This window comes from Atta cephalotes (genome assembly GCF_000143395.1).
Source record: "Atta cephalotes unplaced genomic scaffold scaffold00004, whole genome shotgun sequence".
Taxonomy (NCBI): Eukaryota; Metazoa; Arthropoda; class Insecta; order Hymenoptera; family Formicidae; genus Atta; species Atta cephalotes.
The window spans coordinates 5,400,156-5,411,894 of record NW_012130068.1 but is presented as its reverse complement, the minus strand read 5'-3'; the positions used below and the strand labels follow the sequence as shown (position 1 = coordinate 5,411,894).

The window sequence follows — 11,739 nt, the reverse complement described above, 5'->3', positions numbered from 1 at the left end:
TTCCTTCCTTCTTCCTTCGTTCGTTCCGTTCCGTTCCGTTCCTTCCTTCCCTTCCTTCCCTTCCCTTCCTTCCTTCCTTCCTCCTCCTCCGTCGTACGTACTCTCTCTCTCTCTCTCTCTCTCTCTCTCTCTCTCTCTCTCTCTCTCTCTCTCTCTCTCTCTCGATACTTCGGCCATATTCGCACGTAAATGTACTCACGCAAAAATACCTCATGACGAACAGTTCCATTAACTTAATGGGATCATCCCTGTCGATAGATTGACCATCTTATCTGACAACCTTCATGTGCGCAAAGTTCGGGTTTTGCATTAATTATTTAGTGCTTTATCCGATATGCTTAAAATCTGGTTAATTTTCCGAAATTGTGAAGGGCCTGAGTTTTCAGTGAGTCGATAATTAGCCGCAAAAAGCCATTTATAATCTATAAATTCGATAGTTCGTGTTAGATTAATTACTATACTCGACTTGTAAACATGTGTTGTCATGTTGATTTACAGCCTTAGGTTATACGTTTTATGGGATCTTGCGGATCTTTAATTATATGCTAGTTATGCGCCCGTATATATTAGGTGTAATAAAAAGAAATCCATTATTTTTGCATAAAATTGAATGGAAAAATAATGGATTTCTTTTTACTACACCTAATATAATAAATGTTTCAACCAATAAAAAAGTTTTTAGCGCGAGTTTGTTATGATAATAACGCTTCGAGGATATAACTGTCATTTCGATAATGTCATTACATTATTAGCATTCTAGAAAACAAAGAGATATGAGTAATAATTATTTCTGAACGGTGGAAGAACTTATAAATTATATTTCAAATAATTTTCCATTTCTTTAAGCTTTGCTGTACTATTTTTTAATATTCCTGATTTTTTAATTTTTGTAATATTTTATTAATTAATAATTGAATTTTGTAACACTTTCCAATATCTCATTTTTATAATATCTTTACAAAATTTTATATTATTGAAACATGAAAGCTTTTTTTTCAGGTTCTATTCGTATACGCCAATTTTATACTGAAAAAATTAAATATTAATAAATATATGTTTGAACATCATCTTAATTACAAGAATTTTAAAGAATAATATGTATTACTTTTTATTTAATGTTTTATATAAAATTTATCTAAAATAATTTATTTAAAAAATTTTTTTTCTAGAACATTAATTGCTGTAACTCGACACAGATAGTCTCACTAATCAAAACTATTTTATTCCCTTACATCGATAAATAAACATTTGTTACATTCAATAATTGTTTTAATGATTTTCTTTCAAAGCCATGATTCTACATTACATGATCAATGAGAAAAAACTAAGATAAAAATATTAAATTTTCTTATGTGATGCCATCCCTAATTTTTTGAATTTAACTCTTACCACTTCTGAAATAAAGGAGTGACACAATGAATTAAAAATCTCTTTTAAATTAAGATAAAAATTTTACCTTCGCATGCGAGCACGAAATCTGATAATTAATCTATCCACAGAAAAATATTATTTGCTAAGAAAAGTAATTATTCAGTATATCTTCTTTCTTTTATTAATAACGTTTATCTTTAACAAAGAATATTTCTTGATAACAATCTTAAAATACATACTCATTACAAATCTTAGAAAACTCATTATTACGTACTCCAAACAAAAATTTATTTTTTTAAAGAATACACTATAAAATTGATCGAAGTAGCGAATTTATAAATAAGAAATCGAATTTGTTTTAATTTAAGAATCTTAATTGAAGTACTAACTTACTAGGATTCAGAATAAATTTGTTGCTTGTGATAATAAATTTATATAAAAAATTTGCGGATATGTGAACTTTTGAAATATTTGAAACAAGTAATTATTATTTGCGTATAACCTGTACTTTGCTGTGTATTCACGATTGTCTACAATTTCATCGATAACCGGTCGATTGATCAAGCGAATACCACAACACGAAGGAATTCGCTGAAGGGGTCAGCCTTGCAGGATCGTCGCTGTCGATCGAGCCGTGTCACATGAGCTCGGTTGTAACGTTTCGTTATCGGCATACTCGGCATGCTCTCGTCGTTTTCGCCACGCATGCCGCAGGCGTTCCACGAGAGATAACGCCGCGCGCGCACAGAACGGGGACAAGACAAGGTAGATGACACGGCCCGTAATTGCATGTTATCCGTTGCATCCACGCGCGGGCGTGTCCGCGTGCCTGAGTGCACGTGCATATATACACAACAGTGGGACGCGTGTGCAAGTATGCACGCAAGTATGTATGTGTACGTTTGTATAGAAGAGTGTTTGCGCTACTGAATCCGGCTGCCCGTTCCACGTGCCCTCGTGCTTGACGTCCCACGGATAGGCGGACACAAAGGATGGTTTGTGGTGGCGCCGCGCCGTGCTTTTCCGAGCTCGAACGGGTCTCTTTCGTTGTTTCAAATGTAAATAATGTCTGTGTTCCGAAATGCCCATCCGTGGCTTTATCGGATGACCCGTCATTGGAGTCGCGTGGATCAAGTTGCAACGAAATAGCCTTTGCCGTCGATATCGGTCGAAGCATCGCAATTGTATGACAGTTCTTTTTTTATTGGAGAGACGTTATAAATTTTTTATCTATTGATATCTCTGAAAACTTCAAGAAAGTTTCAATTAAAAACTCGAACAATGTTATTTTATTAGAAGTTTATACGAGTTTGTTGTGGATATTATAGTAAATTTAATTATAAGTTAATGAATAGATCTAATTAAATAATAAAAGAAATATTCGGTTCAAACAGATCTTGTGTTTAAATATTTTGGTATGAATTTGTATTATATATATATATATATATATACATACACATATATATAATCAATTCTGCAAATCGCGTATCGAAATCTTTTTTAGTCTTGAAACGTAGTTAGAATAGAATTAGTAGTAACATCCATATTGAATTGACTAGCAATTTAATAACATTGGTGCTAATAAATACCTTAATGTTAGTTAAAAGAATATTAATAATATGTTTAATGAAAATATTTTGGCAAATTAAACGACTTTACAGATAAATAAATATAAAAAATTAGGCATTGTAAATCGATTTGAGCTCAATATATGTATTTCCGGATTAATTACAATTATAGTTTCGAGTATCATTAAAAATATGTTTAAACACAATATACTTGAAAGCCAGAACTGGTTCTCATTGCAGCATCCTCCGTAACGCGGGAGAAGTCTTCGCGCGAGGAAGCGGTCCAGCCTGAGGCGCATTCGCCTTCCTCTCAGCAACATCAAAGGATTGGTCAGCAGAAGCAAACAAACGGCCCTCGAGCGGAATACAAAGGCGCATCCGGTTGCTCTAGGTCTTCTGATAACGACAGCCCTTTGCCTTCACAATCGCTCAAGCCTGAGCTTGAGGAGGCTGCTGCAGGTACTGCAAATGTTGGGCTCAGAACGACGGACGAGCAGAGCGATGGCGCCGTATTAGTGAACGGCACTGCCGGTGTATCCAGATGCGTCAGTAGTATTTTCGCGGGACATGGCAAGCTCAAGAGGTTGCTGGGCACTCTGGTGCAATTCGCCACCGATATCTCAACAGACACGGGTGATACGGTGCGCACGCTGGTACTTGCGCTTCTGGTAGGTAAACGCTATATCTCTATATATAGTATTTGCACTTTTTAAAAGTGAATCAGTGACTTCAGTGTTACACTTATAGGTAACTCACTGTAATTATTAGCGAATATTTACCGTTTTTCAATAATAATACACTGTGATATTCTCTTTCACTTTTTAGAAGTTATGATTTTTAAGCAGAAAATAGTAGATTCAAGCTGTGTTCCGATTTACTTCAATATTGAAAAGCTACGGTATACATTATATGCACTATAGATTTTCAACACTGGCAGTGCATGCCGGAACACTTTCAATCTGCATAAATCATAAACTCTAAAAATAAATCAATATTATTGTTGTATTATTATTGAAAAACAGTAATATTCAGTTGATCAGTTATATAAATGTAGCACTGAAGACTGAAATCAGTAATAATACATTGATTCATTTTTAGAGAGCAGCAGTTTTATAATAGTTTGTACTTAAAAAAAAAATAGCAATTGTATTTTTGGAATTTTTTAGAATAGAATCTCATTCTAAAGAATGAAAATTGAGCCAGTCTCTCGACCAATCTTGAAAAAGAGTGACTCAATTTTCATCTTTTTTAAGAGTGAGATTTCTCTCTTTAGATATTCAGTCTAAAAGTTGTAGAGTGTAATAAATTTTAATTTAATTAGATAAATTAATTTTTGAAGATACTTTGATAACGTTAATATTTTTATATATTGTACAAATATTTAATCACACGCACGAATAAAATAATAATGCGTAACACGCACATATAATCGGGATTAGTATTGCTAATTTTTTATTTAACTTTCTATCGATATTCTAATAAACTTTAGCGTGACACATTTACATTATATGAACCGTTAGCTTATTAGCAATCTCTGGTAGCTTATTTCGCATTGCACCACGTAGTTTGCAGATCATCTTCATGCAAGACCTTTCTGGATTTACGAATTCTTTTAATATCAACAATAAAGTAATATACGCGTACCAGCTGACGGAGTTTTCTCTGCGTGCTGAAGTCACGAGATTTGCAATGTGTATGCATGATATTGCATCATCGTTAAGTGCATCCATATAATAAATTATATAGATATTTCTCTCAATAGCAGATATTACTTTACATTATTAAAATAGATTAATGATTTCCTTTCAATTTAACAAGAGGAACAATTATTTACTTTACATTTATGAAAAATTAATCACAAAACTTGAAGCTCATAATACTTTCGTTGTGGAAAAATATACTTTTTAACGACATTTCATCGGTTACATTTTGGTAACGTCATGAAAATTCGTGGTCCAGTTGTAACTAACAAGCGTCAGATAAACGATTCTGCAATGTGCATGCATGCATGCGGCACGAGATGAAAAAAAGCATAGTTAATCGATGCCGGCCGTACCGTGTCGTTAAACAGCTCGTAAATATTCAAAGTACGTACATAATGCATAATGTCGTCGTGTGTACCGAGCGTGCATACGTCCCGGAAACGTGACATCTGGTGACCGTGCTTAACTGTAAAACGATCGCGGCACGTGACAAACGCAAAACCAAATCCAACCAAAGCCGCGCGCGCAACTCGTTCCGGAAACGCGTTTCGCTTCGGGATCCGATCTTTTTGTCGACGATTGAATTACACGCGGCGCTCGCCGTGTCGTTAATTGCAGAGCGGCAGCATGACCGCGGAGGAGTTTCATTCGGCGTTACAGGAGGCGACCAACTTCCCACTCAGAAGCTTTGTCTTGCCGTATCTCAAGCACACCTTGCCCTCCCTGCAAAGGGACCTGAGTAATGCGGCCAGAGCGAATAATCAGGTAAAATTAAAATTTACTACGATTTTTTACAATCACTTATTCATTCGCGATAAAGAACAGCTTTGAAATGTTGAAATATCTAAAAATTTAGCTAGATACATAAAATCTGAAAATAATTTTGATAGACCAAAGTAATTTTATGTTTATAGTTGCTTTCTATTTACATACAACTGAGTTTAAAGTGAGCTGAGTATTTTATACTTAGATTAATGACGTCACTACTTGCTTACTTTAGTAAAAAGTTATCATGGTAGTATTCCAAAATTTTTTCTACCAGCGCTGAAAATCTACAGTTTCTGGAGAAAATTTTTTCAAAATTTTTCATAAAATTTTTCTGAATTTTCAGAATTTCTGTATAAATTTTTTAACTTTTTCACATTTTTTTACATGAATTGGAACATTTCTCAGAAAATCTACATTTTTTTCTCAGAATTTTTATGAAATATTGTAAGATTTTTAAGATTTTTTGTAAGTATAATTTCTGATGAAATGTTATAAAATCTAAAAAATATTTAAAAATATTTTTTTAAAAATTATGGGATGAGAAATTTCAGAATTCACTTGTATGAAAAATTCTGAGAGAAGATGTAAACTTTCCGAATATTTCTGAGTATTTCTGAAAAATGTTCCAATTCGTATAAAAATTATGAACAAAATTTTCAGGGTTACGTATACTATACATTTTTAGCATTGACAATGAATTTAGAATACAGTTTGCATGTCAATATAAGTTCATAATCTCACTTTGAAAGTGAATTACGAGACTTACTAAAGCATTTCGATATTATGCAGATTATATAGGTAAAAACTCAATTGAATTTCACTTGTCAGAATGCAAAAGGAACGCACGCACATTTAATTGAATTATGACGTTACAAGTAAGAATTATTTGAGAATCGATCAGATAAATGAAAAATAACTTGTGAAACTCAACTTGATATGTAAAACACTTAAATTGCTAGAATGTCATAATTTTTTGCAATATTGTTCATCAAGCTTGAGCGTCCTACAGAATTATTTTGATAGTCAACAAAATTTGCAGATTTTATACGTGTCGTTAAACATCTAAATTTTTAGATACTCCAGCGAAACAATTTTTTTTTTCATGTTGCGAAACGAAAATTTATTTTCACGCACATAAAAAGTAAAAATTCACTGACGAGATGGCTCGCACTTGCATTACGGAACATTTTTTTAGACAACAATTATCATTATTATTATTTTACTCTATACTATATTACAACGCACTTTTATCTCGAGGTTACTTTTCAAGAGTCTGTATTTTTGACTAATACAATTTACAAGTTGTAAAAGAAAAAAATATCCATACGATGTTTCTCCATGGATTCAGTAAAGTATCATAAGGCTGCAATGAGAATAACAGTGACGGCTGATTCACAAGCAGTCCGATGCTTTATTGGAGCCACCACGGTGGTCATAAATCACTGCATTCGTGTGCAACGCGGTGCAGCGTAACGATGCATGAAGACGCGCATTCTCCGCGCTGGCAAAAATCGCTACCTCGCGGTCGAGATCTGTCACAATCAAAATAAGTTATTTGCGTAGATGTATGTCGGATAATATTAAAAACATTGTTGCTCAGAGTGCTTTTAATACTTCAAATAAATAAATAATTATTATCTTTTACAAATTAAATTGGCTAGAAAAGAATTAAAATTATATGTAATTCTTTTATTCGTTACCAACTTTAAATAATTTAAAGATTTAACAGAAATCAATAACAATTTTACAAAAATCTAGTACTGGCCAATTTAATTTGTAAAAGATAATAATTATTTATTTATTTGAAGTACTAAAAGCACTCCGAGTAACAATGTTTTTAATACTTTTAATACTTTTAATAAAAAATAATAATTTAGTAATATTTAATATCTCCTTATAATTCTTAAATTAATTATTGTATTTCAATATTAAGCCTTGCAGACCTGATTTTATTGGTAATTCAATACGCACTTCAATGAGTAATAATTCATACTAAATGATTAATTATTTTTAAATTTTAACTATTCTTCCATTATATACATTATTATAATTATTATGTATATCAAATCTCAAATGATGTCGAGGAATTAAATAATTTCAACTGATGTCTTTAAATTTGATAAATTAGATGTGATGAAGAACAGATCTGATAAAGTTAATCGATAATAATTAATTGGTCAGTATTAAATTTCTGTAAAAAAAGTTAACATTTGTATATGTTCAAACTTTTCAGATAATTTCAGATAATTTCAGATAATTACAGACACACGATGTTCCTCGTATTTATCTCAAGATTTCAATTTTTCTTGCACATTTTTTCTACTAAAAAAATGTTATTTGTTATCATTTGCATTTATCGAAAAAAAATAACTTGCTACTTCTCTTACTCTCATGCAATACGCGTGATACTTCGTAAAATCGTGCACTCCATTAACAATTCGCGACGTACGCGATTTTTTTATCGCCTCATTCCTGATGGGAATATCGCGGCGAAATAGGGAGAGACCGATAGATTCAATGTGACATTACGCCATTCTAAATGGGCGGATCAATGTTGCACGTGGTCGACTCGCATTCCAAGCATACGGTCGCATCTCGAGATTCTTGAGACGGAAAGATCACTACAGCGTTTGTTATGCAGGAACCGGTCCATGCCCTCTCGAAGATGTCGCACGTGCCTGATGTCTCTCTTTTTCTCTCTCTTCCTCTCTCTCTCTCTCTCTCTCTCTCTTCTTCTTTCTTTCCCTCTTTCTTTTTCTCGCTTGAGTCGCGCGCCAGCCCATAAATTTGTATGCACTACTGCGCTCGAACAAGCGCAACCGCGTCCCCAAATCCTTTCCCTTTGCTCCGCCGCAACATTGTGGCCAATATGGAACCACAAAGTATGCCGTTCAAGATAATAGACGAGTCACCGCGGACTCACGCAAGGAAAATGTATTTTTATTTCCTTCCCTTCTAAATTCTCGAAAGAGAAGAAAAATCTCTTTCTTCTTTTCTTCTTTTCTTTAAGGTCTGCAAAATAAATTGTCGAATATTAATGGCGAGCATTGTTTAAATGTAAATTTTGTAGTATTCTTTTTCTTTAGAATAAGAAAAATTAATTTTGAGAGAAAAATTTGGATGTTTAATTAAAATTTTAACGATCATTTCTGCTAAATATATTTTCTTTGCAAAAAATCATCGTACATTAAAATAATTTTGAAATGTTACGCAGCGAGCGCTTGAATTTAGATTTCGTTTATATCTCGCAATGAAGTAATGATTAATTATTCATTAGTTAAATTTTAAACCGAGCTCTAAGCGGCTGCTACGTCAGATGTCAGTTTCCCAGATTATAAAATTCATTTTCCAAACCAGCGATTACAGCGGTACATCCACCTTTTATTTATTTATTTCTTTGTGGCGCTGCAACTTTTAGCTAATACAATTGTGAAGTAATTATTATGACGAATATATTAATATACATAAATTATACGAAATAATATACGAATATGAAATTTAGAACCTTAGAAATAGCAGAGATATTTTCTTCTCATTTGAAGCTGTATCGTTAGAACGTTCAACGTTGAATAATGCAAGAATTACAAGCGTCTCGTCAGATCGTTACGAGGGAACAATTCATTTTAAATACGCCCTGGAATCTGCGTGAGAAATTGCGTGAGTGTCAGGTCCGGGACATTCCGTACAACGAACGTGACGCTGAAGCGCGGGAGGACACGGTAAAATCAACACAGAGGCAAGGCTGACCGGCTGGCAGGTTGTTTTAATTTCCCAGGCTACTTTCCGATCGTCGGTGGGAGCATGCCAGTCTGTTCCAAGATGGATGAACAACTCGGTATGTAGCAGGAGGGAAAGAGACGTACGGATCGGGAAAAAAAGCGCCATGATTTTTACTCTCCTACCCGAATCTCTTGCAGTGCGAACGCGTTGTGGATATACACGCGAGATGCGGAGCTTGATAGTCACGCGATAATACGCGTGATACGTGACACGCGATCACGCACGTACTCTTTCAACGAATCACATTCAATTATTCCGCGCGGATAAAGCGATAAAAGAGTGTTCGTGATAGTCTCGTTGATTCCTGTCTTGTCAAGCCTTTTTCTGCGCAGCGAGTTAACAAATTTGAAAAATTACGATAATAAGTTCTCGTAGAATCTACCTTTTTTTGTATACGAAATAATTTAGGCTTAGATGGGAAGAATTGCTTGGGGAGGAATCGATTAAATAACGCTGCATTTCAGAGAATTATAAGGGAGCTTGAAACTGTTCGTCTGTAATGTATATAATCTCGTCCTTAAAATTATCCCTTGCATACAATTTCTCGCGCTGAATCCGTGGATGTACGATTTAATCCGGTATACTTTGGCCATTCATGTACGCATCGGTTAGTTTGAATCCGGTGCTTGCAATTATTTATCTGCAAAAAAAAGAAGAAGAGTCTCTTATACGTATTTTATATCGGGCGGTATGTTTATGCAAATTTACGGGGAATTAACATTAGAGAAAATACATTAACGCTTTTATATGCATTTCCATGGGTACAAATCTGTGTCGTATTAAAATTAAGAGTATTTGTGAAAAAGTATTTCTTGTGCCAAGCACGCGAACGCGCATGAACAGACATGAAAGAGAAACTCGAAATATTTTTTAACGCGTTTCAAATCTGACAAATCGAATTGGAGCGCAGTTTATAAATTTGACAAATATATTTGTAAATTTGCATATGAATTTTGTTATTAAGATTTACTTCGATTGGAAATAGGATTCTTTCTTTTATTTGAAATATTTTTTAAGATACCAAAAAACAATCTATTGATTATGGAAATAAGTATTACGAATAGCTTTAAAATATTAGAATAATAAAATTGTATGAGAGACAATAATTAAATAAAAATGATTTCTTCGCATATTTAATTTGAAAAGTTTAATAAATCAAGTAAAACGTTTTGAGGAAAAAAATCAATTTTACTTTTCAACATATATAGTTTTTTTTGAAGGTTACACATTTGGTATCAAATTTGAAAGCACAATTTCTCGAATCGATTGTTTCGTACAGAACAATTTTGTATTCGCGGTGCAAAGTCTTAATGCGAAGAAGCTGATTGCATTCGATCAAATGATACACATCGCACCTTTAATTTCCACGACGCGACGCCGCGAAATTCGAATCTGGAAGGATTAATGGGAGTCTCTTCTCGCTTACGCTACTGTCCACAGCTGTTGCCCGTCTCGAAGGCGAAACGGAAAGAGACGCGCCACGTCGGGCGACAGACGCTCTTGGAGGGGTAACGAATTGCAAATTAATAGCGAGCATTTACATTTCTGCCGGCGCGATGAAGGCGCACGTGAGGATCGAAAGTCGCAAGCGCGACTGGCTTGGTTTTCCGGTTTTCCTTTCACGACATCTTCTCCAAGCCTCGACGTAACTCGGCATCATATACATGTAAATCGTCGCAACTTCTTGAAAGATTTGTTTCTTAAAAATTAGTCGATTAAGAATTTGTATCTGGTAGATTAGCATTTTTACAATAGTCTTATATATTTTTGCAAAGTAATAAGTTACTGTTTTAGAAATAATTAGAAACCTTTTCAAGTGTTCGAAATGAGAGATTTTTTTCTTTACATTTTTTCTTTACTTTGAAGATGTTTATTAGCATCAGTATTATTAAATTGTTTGTCAATTTAATTTGTGATATTACGTACTTCAATTTCAGTTTAGTTTCCAACTGTGTTTCAAGACCGATAATTAGCGCATAATTTGAACTAAAAGTTGTAAAATTCGCAAAAATATTAGGGAATTTTTGCAATAACGTGAATCCAGCTATGGTGAATGCAAAAGTCATGTTATCCTTTTTTTAATTAGTTGTTAAGAAGAAGATAATGTAACCTTAGTATTCACCGTTGGTGTTTCCCGTTATTGCAAAAACTTTCTATTATTAGGCATCAGACCCATTTCGATCGAACATCCTCTAATAAGAATCTGGACAAGAACCGCAGTTTTATATGTAAGATAGTTTTAATAAAATCGGCGAGAGAAGAGCATTCATTTACTACTTTTTCTTTTTCTCATTCTGTTCTAGTTTTTCTTATCTATTTCTTTCTCGCTTTCTCTCTCTCAGAAATTGTTAAAACATGGTGAACCAATCAAAAATGACTTTCTCATGTCTAGACTCTTATTAGAGGGTCTTTAATCAAATATTCTTCGTTCGTTGTGTTAATAAATTTATTGTTAATATTTTTTAAATGCACGATTGATGAGAAATGTAAATTATTACATCTTAAATTAAAAAAGAGGAGAGAGAAAGAGAGAGAGAGAGAGAGAGAGA

At 33.7% G+C, this 11,739-nt stretch overlaps 1 protein-coding gene and 1 pseudogene across 1 annotated transcript in view; one reads left to right on the top strand and one right to left on the bottom strand.

Annotated features, from left to right (window-relative positions):
- The window catches only part of LOC105625964 (protein CBFA2T2), a 33,568-nt gene that overhangs the window by 14,757 nt on the left and 7,072 nt on the right, over nt 1–11,739 (top strand). The window contains exons 2-3 of the mRNA XM_012207272.1: nt 3,180–3,607; nt 5,261–5,407. Coding sequence (XP_012062662.1) covers nt 3,180–3,607; nt 5,261–5,407 — 575 coding nt within the window. The remainder of the gene's footprint in view (nt 1–3,179; nt 3,608–5,260; nt 5,408–11,739) is intronic.
- LOC105625963 overlaps nt 1–11,739 on the bottom strand; it is a 22,328-nt pseudogene that overhangs the window by 6,446 nt on the left and 4,143 nt on the right.